The 15,851-nt window shown below is 41.4% G+C and overlaps 1 protein-coding gene and 2 non-coding genes across 6 annotated transcripts in view; all 3 read left to right on the top strand.

Moving 5' to 3' along the window:
- The window catches only part of abr (ABR activator of RhoGEF and GTPase), a 123,511-nt gene that overhangs the window by 103,311 nt on the left and 4,349 nt on the right, over positions 1-15,851 (top strand). For 3 of the 4 annotated variants that reach the window (XM_044042852.1, XM_044042853.1, XM_044042854.1), the window contains 5 exons: positions 14,209-14,268; positions 14,525-14,634; positions 14,782-14,921; positions 15,151-15,285; positions 15,422-15,527. In XM_044042852.1, coding sequence (XP_043898787.1) covers positions 14,209-14,268; positions 14,525-14,634; positions 14,782-14,921; positions 15,151-15,285; positions 15,422-15,527 — 551 coding nt within the window. Of the gene's footprint in view, positions 1-5,149; positions 5,694-14,208; positions 14,269-14,524; positions 14,635-14,781; positions 14,922-15,150; positions 15,286-15,421; positions 15,528-15,851 lie in introns of those variants that run through there. The other variant, XM_044042855.1, reaches the window with a different exon arrangement.
- trnav-aac lies at positions 10,358-10,430 on the top strand. Its single transcript has one exon. It is a non-coding gene; the product is annotated as a tRNA-Val (tRNA).
- On the top strand, positions 13,027-13,099 carry trnav-aac. The gene has a single exon. It is a non-coding gene; the product is annotated as a tRNA-Val (tRNA).

The following is a 15,851-nucleotide window of genomic DNA, read 5'->3' as shown; positions in this document are numbered from 1 at the left end:
CTCCCAACGTCGCGTGATTCGGCCTCTATGAACCGCCATGTTGTCAGCCTGTGATGTGGCTAAGATGAACGGGACTGGTGCTGGAGTCTAGACTAGGAGAAATATGCTTATTATCTATCATAAAAGTATCTTTTTTAGTATAATGATGATTATCTATTCAATTCTAACAGTAGATGAGATGATCAGTAATGTTCGCAGGTTGTGATACATTACATTACATTATTACATTACATGTCATTTAGCAGACGCTTTTATCCAAAGCGACTTACAATGGAATAGAGTACAGTCAGCGAGGTGATACGAGTGTTCAATCCTCAGCTCGGTTAGTTTACATGCCAATGTGCCCCTGGGCAAAGCACTAACATCCAAAGTGTCTAATATATTCAGATGGGTGGGGGGTTGTAGAAAGAGAAAAGAAAAAAATAATCTTTGCCAATTCAATAATGTGGATTTAGAAAAAAGATCAGCTCTGGCAACCCCTAATCCATAGCAACCAAAAAAAGAGTCTTGAGTAGAGGGATAGCACATTTAAAAGTTTATTTAAATGTTTATTTACAACAATAACCTAATTCAGACCTGGTATTAACATCCCTCCTGAGTGATCTGATCATGTGCAGATTGTACTATGTTCAGGTCTGAAGTTTCTGAATGTGTCCTCAGATCCATTCACAAAAAAAACAATAGGTGTTGCCCATTTCAGTTTTGTTTTTTTTCTAGCTTTTCACCTCTCATTTATTTATTTATAGCCACAATACTAACACTGATCTCAATATGATTTATTTTTCAAATGGTTAAAACTTCATGTTGTAGTAGCTGGAGTAGAGCTTTGACTCACTCAAGTCTTCTCCTTTCTTTTCTCTTTCTCTCTCTCTCTGTCACGTGTACACACACACACAAACACAAACACCTGTACAGTCAGATTCATTAAAAACATTTTGTTATTGCAAGCAGCTATGACCTCAGTGGCTTTTTGAATGAAGGCCTGGGAAGCCAGACCGTATGGTCACAGAAGACGAATCCAACCTGCAATTTAATGCCAGCTGTGTCATAATTAAGGCTGTCCCCACGTGTGGTACCAGGTCAGAACCGGGCCAAAACACCAACCACCCATACAGTGTGCTACACATAATGCAGGAGAAGACAGGACGGGAGAAGTCCACGTTGTAAGCCACAGCTGAATTTGACCGTATAGCACATACGTTCTGTCAAAAACAATCTGTTGTTGTAGTTACAGGCTCTTGTTGATGTCAAATATCCCAGCTATGTCTTCGGAGGCCATTTATGACGTAGTTACATCACACACATGGTTTGTTACTTGTACGGAGGGAATACAGTGAAGGTCGGCTCCAGAACATTCACAGGCAGATGTTTTCAGCAGCTGTGTAAAGCTCCCTGTGCATGTGCACTGTACACTCGGAGGCTTGTTGAATAGCAAACACCTGACTGTAGACTTGCGGTCAGGGGCCCGTTGCATATTTATGAGCCACGGGCATGGATTCCGAGCTGCTCCATATTCATGTCAGAGCGCCCGTATAGTCGTTAAATTGATCATTTATTCATCCCGGGCTCACGGATGCCTCTGCGATTGGCAGACCATAGTGCTGAAATCTGCAGGACAAGAGAATCGCACCATCAACAGAATCCTGCTTCTTTTTCTCCCACACGGAGTTTGGAGTAGAAAGTGGGAAAACCCCCAACAGTCTGGTCGTATGGAGCAGCTTTACGAGGGGCTGTGCCACGCAGCCCATCTATAATTAAGAACCAGGACCGGTCCTGAGTCAGATCATAGGCACTCAGACCTGAACCATCTGTTCTCTCACTTTTAATGTTTCTTCTTTTTTTTTCATATCCCAAAAATGTAATCTAATTTTAATCGTGTTAATGAAGTTGTTCTCTGGACAGATTTCCGGGCAGAAAGTGCTCTGTTGTGTTAGACTTTGCCTCATCAACACCATTACTGGTACACAAACAGATTTCAAGGATTACCACTTTTACTAATTGCTCTCTTCTTTTATGTCGTCTTTCATTCCCACAAGAAGTCTTAATCTTGTCTCCCCACTGTACGTCATCCTCCTCCTCCTCGTCTTGCCTCTTTTCTCTTTTTATCATTCCCATGTCTCTCAAGCTCAAGGCCCCACACAGTTCTTCTTCTCCTACAATTAATATATCTCTGTAGTCCTTTTTTTTTTTTTTTTTTATCTTTGCCAGGGCCTTTTAAGAAAATAAGGGGCCGTTTTTTCCACTCCTCTGAAACACAGCAGAACCAGGGAGCCGGAAATAGTTATTTTTCCAAGAAGATAGAGACAAAATATTATTGTGACACATCTCACTCCTATTATTATTTTCTGTTTCAGTGACATATATAGAATAAATGTGGGTTTTGGTTGAAGTGTGGCGGTCTGTGTGTGCATGCGGTTTTTAATGTGTGTGGAGTTGTGTGAACCCGCAGTGTTCTGGGTCAACATGTCTGCGTGTGCAATGATGGTTTTAATGCCATAAAAAAGTTATGAGCTCACGCTTGGTGCGGAGAGTGGAGCACTCGATATATATCACTTTATGAATGTACAGTATGTGTTTGTGTGCTGCTGGGGGAGTTCATACGTTCACGTGTGCACACTCTGTGATTTTGTGCATGTGATGTGTTGTGAAGCGTTAGACTCTGGTTGACTCTGGTCATATATATGTATATATGTATATATATATATATATATATATATATATATATATATATATATATATATATATATATATATATATATATATATACATATATATATACATATATAAAAAAAGAATATACAATACAACAATATACTAATCAATTATTGGTGTGAGTAAAATAAAATGATGTTACCAAGATTTGAGATTTGAGAACATTTTTCACAGTTTTCTACCATTTTATGGACAAAACAAGTTACAAACAACTTCATGAAATAACAGATTATATAAATAATCAGATTTATCAATTTATTGATCGTTTGCTAAGTTTAGCTATGATTAGATAAAGACTATAATCGTCCTAGTTTAAAAGACAGAGGAAGCTTTGTTGAACTATGGAAGGGTGGATTTTTTGGTCTCTTGTTTTCGAGTTTTATGATAATGTGATAATATATCTCAGATGTGTAGGTCTGTGGAAGAACATAGAACATATCTCAGGTTGACGGGTTTTAAGATATTAGAGTGAAAAAAACATCTCCATTAAGGATAAATTGATTTATCTCAGACTGGACTGAAAATAACCATTAGGGCAGTGATTTGGAATTCTGATTTTATTTTCCTGTTATTCTCTTTGATGGATGCTACACATCGAGAATAACTGAAACACTTTATACTTTATACAAACGTTACCCTATAGCCAGTTAAAACACTGGTCTATTCTTGTCTTCCCCTCCTCTGTGATCTTTCCCAAAAATATCTCCTGCTTCCCCGCGGGGCTTTTTCTTCCCCCCCATTTGCAAAACATGGTTTTCCCAGACATTCTTTCCTAGATGTGACGCATACTGTGTGTATATCTCATAGTTACGAAGCCCAGTACACAAAAATACTCTGTGGTGAAGGTTGGCGGACGTCTCTTCCATATCAGAGCAGCCCACACCCATTCTCTCTCCACAGAGTCAGACATAAAGGCCACGGTGGTATCACCCTGTCTGCTGCTGTCTGCTGCGACTCATGATGGCATCATGACTTTTATTTTTGTTACGCGTTCATTTCCCTTTCTCTGCTGGTAACTGCTGAAGTAAAGGGAATTTTCCAGCAGACAAAGTAAAAGTAACACTTCTAGAAATTCACATGTGCATTTGAGTAAATTAGTAGTAAATGACTAGTTGATAGTAGTTATGCATTGTATCCAACAGCAGTTTCCTGTATAATCACAGTATTTCATTGTAACTTTATAGCAGCTGTGCCTTTTATTACTGTGATTTTCAGTCACATCGAGTATAAAATACAATGCAAGTGATAGAGAAATAGCAGTAAAAATGCAATAGTTTGCCGTCATTTAAAACAACATTTTAACTTCTTTCCTCCGTGATTAAATCAGAGTTTTTTTTCCCCTTGCACAGCTGTAACTCATCATTTCTGTACACATCTGTACAAACAACAGGTTTCATTTCATTTCACATGCAGGTACACTCAAACTCGAATCACAACTACCTCTCAGCACAAAGACGGTTTTGTTTTACTGATCTGAAGATGTTAAAATGCAGCCTCATGACTGTAACCTTTCCAAAGCACCTCGGTTCCCCCCCTCATCTGATTCAGACGAGATAGGACAAGGTGAACGGGGATGGAGTTTGACAGGCATGGGGTGATTCCCCTTTCCCCAATCGATAATTGTATTTATTTATTTTTTTCACAGAGGCGTAAGCCTTTCTAAGAGCAGCCGACTCTGGCTGTCCTGTTTAATAAAGATGGTGATTTGCTCTGTGTGTCTCCCAGGGGGTGGGAGTGCTTGTGCATGTCTTTGAGTGACTTTCCAATGTCAACAGGCAGGGTTAAGCACTGTAGTGGAACAACATCATATAAACACACACACACATTAACAGTGAGTGGAAAAAGAACATGGTGGAACTTACAGAAGTGAAATGCAAAGAGACAAAGAGAAAGAGGAGGGTGAAGAGCGTGGACACAGATCGTGGAACGTGGACGCTTTTTTAAAGCTCATTCCATTTTTACTGATGTGGTGATGATTTTTACCGTTTTTGACTTAAATGGAGAAGAGGGAAAAAAAAACCATCACATGTTCACTTTTCTTCCCACTTCAAAGTTTCACACCTTCTCTGCCTCCTTCTCATCGCCACATGATTCCTCCCTCCACTCACTTCCGGATTGAGCTGACCAGCTCTGGGAAAGGTTGACAAGGGGTCAAAGCACTGAGGAAAAAACACTAAAAAACACGGACCCGGCCTTTAGCAGTCCCTCGCTCCCTCATCTGTCCTTTTTTCACTCCCTCCCTCCCTCGCTCTCCTCTTTTCATTGACTCTTCATTACTTCCACCACTCCTCCCTCCTCCCTGTGGAGGTGTGTCCATCAACATCTGGAGAAGCAGTGACAACAGGACCTCATTCACTCCCTTGAGCTCCCTCCCTCTTCTCTCTCTCTCTGGTGCGTTCTCTCTCTCTCTCTCTCTCTCTCTCACTGCCTCGCTCTAGCGCTCCGTGTCTGCTGTTGTGGAAGTCAGACTGCACAGTGAGGAGATGTTGGCAGCTGACTGTGGAATGAGCTCACGGAGAGAAGCATCAACGTGGATTTACAGGCTTATCAAGGAAACCATGGTAGCATCTTGTCTTCCTTTCTCTTATCAGTCATCCCTTTTTTGAAGTGAGCAGCATCTCTCGGAGGCTTTGTTTTTTTCCATCCATCCTTTTGGAGCCTCTCTGTCCAGCACCTGGTCTGTTGATCTGTGAGAGGTCAACACGGGGATCCAGCCTCCCGTCCCTCCTCGTTGCGAGCGGTACACTTCCTCCACCTGTGTTCCGGTGGGAGGGGGACATCAGAGGCGTTCGGGAATGACGGAGATCCTGGTGTCAGACGTAAACTTGAACTCAGTGTGTGAGCGTCTGGAGCAGCACTGCTGCGTGGACCAGAACCAGCACAATCTGTCCAGCCAGCCCCAGACCCCTGTGCTCAAGAGGCACACCAACACCGGGGCCAAGCTATGGGGCCGCGTCCGCAGCAAGCTCCTCAAACAAAAGGTTTCTGGCTGACATATGCACACACACATGTCACATACACAGACAAGCTGTGTTTCCTCTCTTTTATCCCCCCCCCATCACATTTGTTCTCTTCTATTTATCACCAATGTCACTTCCATCTGTTTGCTCTGTGTCTCTTTTATTATCAGTGTGTCCCTCTCCATGTGTGCGCTCTGTCTCCCCCCCGGTGACTTTTCTTTCAGCACAGAGTTGACCATTGTTCTTATCTGATGGGTCTATTGACTGCAGCAGAGGCAGTGATGTAGTGCTCAAAGAAAATCCATCACCGTCGCAATACTTGCACAGAATACCTTCTTTTTTTATATAGGAAAACTTATAACCAAGCATCTTGTGTTTATTTCGTTTAGATCAAACTACATATGCTGTATTCAGTATATTATTCCCCCATTTACTAACTGTATCATATATAAACATGTATGAAGTTTAATTCTTGATTATTTTTATGTGACATGATCACTGCCTCCATTTTATCCCTCCTGTCACTTTCTACACCCACCAGCCTTTGTTGGTCCTCAAGTGATGAGTCCACGGTATTTTCATATCAAATCCTTTCACTTCTGGTTGTGTTTTGGAATTGGACTGGCTCCCTCTACTGTTGATTTTAGGTATCGTCCACTGTTTTCACTGAGCTAAATATAAAAGTCCTTTGGCATTTAAAGCACAGACAGATTTTTCTTTCCTCCACTAATTAACTGTCACATTATCCCGAGAAGATGCTGGAACCTTTTGTCTGTCTGAGTTTCGAATGCACTCAGTGCTGCAAAGGTAAAGCTTGGATTAAAATATGATATTTTCTGGCATTTCTAGCCAATTATGTTTTATTAAGTGGTTTGATTCTTTAAAACTATGATCCCCCATAATTAGATGGAAAACAAGCGATCAGTAGATGTGCCATTATAGGATTGAGGTTCATTCAGAAATAGCAATTATTGTCATTTGATCATAAACAGTATTGAGGTTTACATGACATGAACCTTTTGTTTTGTTTGACGGATGATTTACACAGCAGAACACCCACTCATGTTTGGTATTTGTGGCTCATGCACCTTCTTTTTTTTCTTACACCAGATGTTTTTTGTTTATGGACGATGGAAAAGAAGCATGTGTGCTTGTTCTAGTTCTTTACTCAGCTCTGCACACGCTGCTAAAACTGTGTCTAATGTGCAAAGAGAAGAGCTTTGGATCAATCTCTCTCTCTTTGTTTGTTTTACATGCATGCATCAGTGTTTTTATGCATAATACATCGGTTCAGATAAAGAATCCTAGTTGAAAGCTGGCTCAGTCTTGGGTTCATGTTTTCCACTGGATATACTGAGCAGGATAAAAAGAGAATTACATACTAAGCCCTGACTTTACTGCATTGACCTACAGTCTTCTATGGAGTCGTTCCTCCGCCCTTCACAAAATCCCTGTCTTAATGTCGTAGAATGTGACAAGGAGGACATTCTTCTGTTTCTATGAAATCTAAATTTGGCCACATTTGGCCTTGAGTGGCATGTGATTGTGCCTCACAGCTCTTGCCCTGCACAGAAATTCCCCGTTAATGAGTTTTACACTGACAAAAGAAACGCGTCTATTTTGATCATTTCCTTTTATCTGTAATTTCAATTTATAGTTTCAGTCGGCTTGTAAAAGAAGTTTGAATTTAGCCTGTAATAATCAGGAGAAATCAAAATCTGAAAAGTCTTTTTTTAAATACCCTTTATGCCTTGACAGAATTAAGAGAAAGAGTGAAATGATTTCCTTTATTCATTCATCTGAAATGCATCATTTGACTTATTCGGTCAACCTTTCAAATGCAAATGAATTGTTCGTCAGATTAGTTTTGCTTTTGAATTAAACGGACACAGAATTTTGTTAAGACAAACCGCTTTGATCAGGAAGAGAAAAACAGATTCTGCTTGTTTTTTTATTGCTTTGTGTGTCTGTGTGATTTCTGTGCGTCATGTTCTTCACACTGTGTTCAGAGGAATGATGGTGTGGAAGCTCCCCGGAGAATATTCCCTCACACCCTCAGTCTAATACAACTTCTAATTAAGACGCAGTGTGGATGTGATGAGATGGGAGACTTAGCTGCAAACACTAATTGGCTTCGAAGCAGACATAATGTGTATGTTTTGTGCCTCGCAGCAAAAGAACAAACGACCATTAGGCCGTCACCGGCTCGTAGCTGTTTTCGGCTGCGTGTTTAAGATCATGTTTGGACTTATTTTGGCCGATGACCTCGCTTGCTGGGCAGGGTTTTTCCTTTGTCACTGTTCAGCGAGCTTAGCGGAGAGAACAATGGTGCCGTCGTGTCGGCTAAGCCTGGGGGAAAGACTCAGATCTAACCATTATCATCTGGCCTCTGCCTCGCTCATCTGGCCCCCGCTGCATTTTAACCCACATAGAAAATTATACTCTTCCATTTTGAGTGTGTTGATTAGTGCACATGACATTTTAGGGTTTCGTCCCTCCTGTGTGCCTAAAATGCCAGGCAGTCTCATAATAGCCTTTTATATGAGCCACATAAATCTCCCGTCTGTCCCCACTGGAGGGCATTGCCTTTTATTGGCCCCAATCCATCCCCATCGCGCAGGTTCTCCTATTGGTTAATGAGCTGCAGGAGAGACGCTGCAGGTCAGTGAAACATTCTCAGGCTGAGACCCAGAGTGACCCCCACGGTTCTGGTCGTACGGCAGAGCATGTGCAGGGCGACTTTAATCTCAGAGGCGTGACAACAGGGTATTAATCATCTAATTAGTCGGGTATGTTTTGTTTTTTGTTTTTTTTAACACGCTCTTAACAGTGTTCTGGTAGGTAGGTGATGAGATCATCTCTGTGTGAATTATCTTGATATGAAAATAAAGATAACACTTGTGCGATTCCATCAGATGTAGATGCCCCTGTGTCGTGGTTTTTATGAGGTTTTCTGTGGGCATGCTGTATGTCTGTGTTAGTTAAAGTTAGACATGGAAAAACAGGTTAACCTCTGTATAACAATGTTACAAACCTGACTTTGCATCTCTTTTTTTATTTTATGTAGTAGTTAAGGGCTTTTATTTGGGTTTGGTACAGGTATTCAGCGAGAAACATCTTTGTTTTTAAGAAAAATATTCAAAGGCCATTGTGTTATAACTTAAGCACTAGTAGTCATCGCAGTTTACTGCCTTTGTGCTCTATTCACGCTGAACTTGAAAACTCATAATCACGGCAAATACTGCACATCATGCACAGGACATCCTGAACTTGCAGCTCTCTGGAAGTCGTGAATATTACTGGGGAAGTGTTCAAATGTGGTCTTCTCCTGCATATTTATATGCTTTTGTTTCCAATGGTACTCTGTGCTCAAGACATTACTACTTATTACTACTTAGTATCAATATTTGTTTCCTGGCATCTTGTGCAACCACTCATTTTAGGTAAATGTGACTTGTCATTGAGCAAATACATTTGGGTGAATGTGCTTGTGTTAATCTCAAATCCAGGGCATTAAAGGGCCACTTGTCTCTTTTTCTGCTCTGAAGCACAGGATAAGTCACAATTCCCTCTGCATCAGTGCTCTTACTCACCTTGGCTGCAGGCACAGTTGTGTTGCATAAGTGCAGAATCTGTGTGTCACTGTTTGGACACGCTGGTGCACACCGCCTGCAGAGATGAGAGAGTCATCCTCAAATCACAACTCTTTATCTGTTGAAAACCACCGCCGATTGGCCCACACCAGGAAGTTGTCGGATGAGGCAACATGGCAACGGAGTCATAGAGACCTCACGCAGCCGCGGTGACATCAGCAGCTGTTGCGTCACACTGGTTCTTAAAAAAAAAAAAAAAAAACCTTATCCTTAAGTGGTTCACGAGTGTAAAAATAGTTTTTTTTGCGCTTGTGTTTTACAAGGCAAACATCCAAGAGTGTGATGTGTTGGCAAGGAATGAAACAAAAAAAAAGAGACTCATTTACTGCACAAACAATTCTTGTAATCCCGCTAAAGCCGAGGAGCCGTGCAGTTTGAGCTACGCTCTAATTAAAGTGCTATCAAAAGGCTCTCTGCAGCTGAATGAATATTTAATCAGCACAGAGCAGCAGCGGAAAACTGCGATGAAACACCCAGGACAAATTAAAGAGAGATTCATTCATTTAGGATATCATAAGATCAAGTTGTGTTTTTGAATATCGTCGCCAGCGCGCAGTAACTCCCCTGCATAGCAACTAAATAAGTATACAGGGATTTTATTATTAAAGGCTTTGCACATAATCGTCTTCTGCTATTTTAGAACGCCGACTTAAACCAGCACTCATTTATTAATATTATTGTACAATATCAAGCACCCACCCTCCATATGTAATTAAAACCCAGTGCAATTACATCTGAGGAACATATGATATGAACTGTTTAGCATACTTATTAGTAAGAAGGTTCATTGTTTTCAACATTACATGTTTTGGATATGATGGTGTAAGGTGCTATCCATGGTTTTTGTCAGACTGCTTGACTCCTCCTGCTGCAGTGTTGTCTCCCGCGCGTGCAGACGTCTGACTGTCCTGCTGTGTTGGTCAGCTGCTGCTGTCAGTCTCTGAATGACGACAGCAGCAGCAGCAGTGTGTCTCGTTCACGTGTCACGCCCTGCCTTATCTGTGCAGACTGCCGGACTGTTACACATGCACAGTTCCCGTAGTGTAGTGGTTATCACGTTCGCCTAACACGCGAAAGGTCCCCGGTTCGAGACCGGGCGGGAACATTTATTACTTACTAATGGCTGAGTAAGTAATTAATTACTAATTGTGTTACAATAACGTCTGGTAGTTTCAAACAAGTAAACCAGCCAAGAGGTATGTGGATATGCATGCATGCACTGTATACATGTGTTATTATAAACATATATACAGTCGGTCCAAAACTGAGACCAAATAAATGCTGTTAGGTAGATTTAACAGGATATGTAATTATTTATATGAATGTAACTTGTTTTTAACTTGTGCACTCCATTTTTTCGCCACTTGGTCAAATGAAGAATAAACTTTCTACATTCTATTACAGAGTTGGATTAACCAGTTTTTTTTTTTTTTCAGATCTTTTACTCCAAAAACGTGACAGAAACACAGTAAAGAGCAGCAGTAGGGCTTTTATTTTCTTTAAAGGAAGTGACTTTGGTGCCGACTTTTTGTTAATTTTATACATTCTTTACGATGCCAACTTCCTTCCTTCCTGTCTTTGTGGGAATGAGACATGTATCTCGGGTCCACTGTCTGGTGATCGAATAACACATTTATCTCTGGAAATGATAAAAAAAATGTCCAGATTTTCACTGGATTACTGTATTATGTGAAAGTTATGTGACTCAAAGGTGCATACAGTAGATGTTAGTTATAATGGGACTTATGAACGTTATATATTCTTTTAGCAAGGCTTTTACTGTAGAAACACCACGTGGCAGCAAAACAGCATGACTTTATCTGCTTAATTGGCTGTATGTGCATCCTACCTCACAGCTGTCTGCTTCTTCTTTTGAAGTGAAGATATTTCTGCCTGACTGAAAGAGAGAGAGAGATCCAACGAGAGGCTGGAAGAGATCCTGACGTCTATTTCTGTATGGCCCACAAGTGGCTGCCATATGCCTCCACTCACATGTATTTAAAATACTCAAACACATAAAAGAACTACGAGTGTGTGTGAGTGTGTGTGTGTTGCTGCGTACAGGTGTTAGATTGAGTACATGAGCCATGCACGGTCGGGGTTAATAGAACAGCTGAGCTCCACACCTGGTGCACACACAAGAACATGGAGTTCCCAGAGTGAGCTGCTCACTCATCAAAAAGCACAAACACAGTCATTGTTTTTTTTTTGCTGCAATTGGAATGTGTGCAGATATTTTTATATACAGTCTAAAAGCATGCCGCGAGTTTTTGCACCACTCTGCTTGATTCAAAGTATTTCTGTACTTTGCTCCAGGCTGCAGAATGTCCTGGCCTCTCCTCGGTTATACGCCCGTGGTAGTTTTGATGCTCTTATAAAGAGAACTGTGTACGACTGTGATGTCTGCTCGTCTGAATCATCTTAGCCTGAGGACACAAGTCAGTTTCTGACTTCTTTTTTTTTTTTACTAGATATCTGTGTGAATGTTCAGACTTCGACTTTCCTTTGCTTGAGATTCCCTTCAAGAAGTCATATGAATGGAAATTATTTTGATTTCAAGGCTACATTGAAAGCAACTCATCAGTTACCTTCTGTTTTTTTCTGGATTTTTCTTCTTTAATCTGAGTATAATCTTTGGTGTAATGGAAGTTTGTCTGATTTCACGTGCAGCCCACTTTGGCTCTGTGCACTCATCCCTTTAAATTTCCTTTGAACGGAAGAGGAGGAGGCATTGGGCTGAGTTCCTAAGTATATTTAATCAAAAATAAACGAGTTTTGAGGACACAATTTTGAGAGGGGGTCAGAGAGTGTAACCACTGCCTGTAAAAGATCCTTTTATTTTTTACAACCCCAGTATGAGTACATTCATTTTTAATCAGTTATTTAAAATAAATAAATAAATAAATAAGAGAGAGGGTCATAAAGAGTTTTTTTGTTTTTTTCAGTGAGTCTACTTTGAAAAGGACCGCAGGTGGCGTCGTCTGCTAGTCCTGGAACTTTGCCCATTTCTCCTCTTGGCAGTAGTTGCGTAAAAACCCAATTGCAGTGAATACCTGTCCCTCATCTCAAACCCCGAACCCTGCTGGGAAAACAAGCTTTAACGATAATTGGAATGCGTGAAACCGATGCCAAATGGCCATTTTATGAGCTAATGAATTTACACTCAGTGAGAACTTTTAATGGTTGCTGCCTAATGCTGACAATAAGGCAAGTGTGGCCCCATCCAACAACCATTATTTTCCTCTAAGTCGAGCGCAGACATCAGCGTGCAGTGTTGTTATTACAGAACTGTGTAGCGTGGACAGTTCCAACGGCCTATAAAAAAGACATTAGCTGTTGTGGCCTCACACAGCAGGCACAGGCTCCGAGAAACCCAAAGCAACAACAAGCTGCCATCTATCATGTCTCGCAGAGCGGCATCGTGGGATATACGATACATACAGACTTTGAGAATGTGTGGCCAAGTGGTTCCAAGAGTCTGGAGCCCGTGTCGGACCCTCAAGAGACTGTGCAGAGCGAATGTGGGAAACATAAGTGGCATCGTTCTTTCCCAAAGTACCGTGTTTTATATAGAGCAGCAGCAGTAGCTGAGCACCGGCTCCACATGCGGCTGAACTCTGATCTGTGGCAAAGGTTAGAAAAGTAGAGCAGCTCGGTGTTGAGCTCTGGAATTGGTTGGACAATCGTGGGCGTATAAAGCAGTTCCCGTAGTGTAGTGGTTATCACGTTCGCCTAACACGCGAAAGGTCCCCGGTTCGAGACCGGGCGGGAACACTGTTTATTAATTGGTAATGACTGATTAACTCATTTATTTGCAGTTTCGATGTTAACTAGATTAAGAAACTAATCTCAATCTCAACACTGCCATCAAACAACAGCACTTTGTCTTTAATTTAATTTAATTTAATTTAATTTAATTTAATTTAATTTAATTTAATTTAATTTAATTTAATTTAATTAGTGTTGTGTTCTGAATGAGTAATGATCTAATATAGATCTGTGTTTTCAATGAGGGCTCATTTTTTGAAGATGACACAACATTAAATGCCATTTATGTAACCGTGTATCAATTCTTTCTCCGAAAACAGTGTCGGATGCTGAACACATCGCTCTGTGTCTCCACAGACATCAGGTTTCTCTGATCAGCAATAGAAGATTGGGTCGTAGTTCACTCAAAGAGTCTTATAAAGTAAACTCTCACACTCACAGTAAGGACATTGTGAGAAGAACATGCATATTATGAAGATATATTCCATGTGAAGAAAAATGTCACCGTGGAAAAACTTCAAGAGAGATTTAGAAAGGGTGCCTGCTGATTGGTGGACATGGTTTCAGTCATCCTCGGGTCACATGCTGAAAGGAATTTCATCTGCCTTTGATCTACGCTGCCCATTCATTTCCTGTGGGAATTCTTTCTTTTTTCTCTTCATGCAGTTCACCTTTTTTTTCTTTTCTTTTTTTTAAAAAACGTCGGACAGAGAGGAAGAAAGAAATGAAACGCCACATGAAAAGCAGCTCCTGCTTTGATCGACGGTGTCAGCGGGCGTTGAATTAGTACAGAGTTCTTTGGAACGTTTGTCAGTTTGTTAGTTCTCTCTTAACATCACTTGTGAAATCTGTTTGTTTGTTGTTCGTGCATACACGATAAATAACAACCTGGCCTCTTGGTGCCTTGAGTTTTCTGTGCTACAGTTAGACCAACTGTTGCTTCTCTTTGGAGACTTTTCACTGTCGATTCCTGTAATACTAGCTCATAGAAATAACATGATCTAAAGATTTGATTTAGCACTTTCCTCTCTAAAAATGACGTCATGTGTCCTCATTTGATAAAAGCAAAAAAAAAAAAAAGATTTATCATCCGATATCTTTGTGCTTTGTTTCAGCTGGACCCTCAGACAGTGCAGTCCAAGAACTGGCACATGGACGTCATAGAGATGAACGGGGTAAGAGTTGAGATCTTGACTTTCTATAGAAAGTGTGATTCTAATCATACTGTGAAATACTATATTTCTGAAAGTAAAATGAGTTTGACACCCCTGCCATATAGCATATAGTCAGTGTCATCAAAATAAGAACTGGGTCAATGGTTTAGTCCCTTTTTTTGTAACATGAATGAGGATGAAAACAGAGGTTAGCGAGCTATGCGGCTCCTCTGAGACAAACATGTTTACTTTAGCTGTGCCGTTTGTCCATTTTCAGATCAAAGTGGAATTCTCCATGAAGTTCACGAGCCGAGACCTCAGCTTGAAGAGAACGCCATCCAAAAAACAGAGTGGGGTGTTTGGAGTCAAAATCAACGTGGTGACAAAGTGAGTGTGCTGTGTTCCCGTTACTGGGATTGACGTTGCTTATCGTTATTCTTAAAGCTCAACTTTTCAGACTAGAATTAGACTTAAATTGTATTTGAGATGTGTGATATGATGTGTTGGACATAACATTGACGCTTGTGTGCACAGGCGTGAACGCTCCAAAGTGCCTTACATCGTCCGACAGTGCATTGAGGAAGTGGAGAAGCGAGGGATAGACGAAGTGGGAATCTACAGGATCTCAGGGGTGGCCACCGATATCCAGGCCCTCAAAGCAGCTTTTGACACCAGTAAGATTCCACGACACAGCGTCTTCCTTTCATCATGTTAACTGCTGATAAAAAAAGAGTATTATTATTCTGTATCTGTGATACGCTTGGTGTCACTTTCCATTCCTGGGTCATATCACACACAGTTAGTGAGCAATGACGGCGTTCCTGGAGACGGGAGAGAGCACAGCTGTGTTGCTGTGCGTCTCTAATAAAGCAGCGTGTTCATTTTCTCATGTCTGACCTGTAGATACCAAAGACATCCTGGTGATGCTGAGCGACATGGACATTAACGCCATCGCAGGGACGTTGAAGTTGTACTTCAGGGAGCTGCCGGAGCCTCTGCTCACCGACCGCCTCTATCCCGCCTTCATGGAGGGCATAGGTGAGACCTGTTCAGTTGAACAACATGTGTATTGTAGTCAACATGGCCCAGCTGGAAGACATGAGGACTGATGTGACAAAAAATATCCTGTCTGACCATAATTGGATGTGGCGTCCGTTTCCTCTGTCTCTCACAGCGCTCTCAGACCCAGCAGCCAAGGAGAACTGCATGATGCACCTCCTGCGCTCGCTGCCGGACCCCAACCTCATGACCTTCCTTACTCTGCTGGAGCACCTCAAACGGTACTTTCACACACACACATACACATCCAAAGATACCAAGAGACATACAAAGACATGTGACATCACCACATGAGTGGCGCTTTTCCATTGGTGCTTATTACCTGCTCTGGCGAGGTTCCAAATGAGCTGAGCCGATACTAAAATGTGACGTCCACTGATTGGTGAGAGTGTCGTCACTGGAAGAGTCATGTGCGCGACGTCCGACACGAGAATCAAACCGAAAAATGAACTCTCCCGCATAGTCAATCGGGTCAGCAAAAGCATCACTCCTTACAGTTACTGCCATCAGACAGACACTATAAAGTCGTTGTTCCTATTTTACTG

This window comes from Solea senegalensis, linkage group LG13 (genome assembly GCF_019176455.1).
Source record: "Solea senegalensis isolate Sse05_10M linkage group LG13, IFAPA_SoseM_1, whole genome shotgun sequence".
NCBI lineage: Eukaryota > Metazoa > Chordata > Actinopteri > Pleuronectiformes > Soleidae > Solea > Solea senegalensis.
The sequence above is the reverse complement of the archived record's forward strand: the minus strand, read 5'-3'. Positions and strand labels throughout refer to the sequence as shown.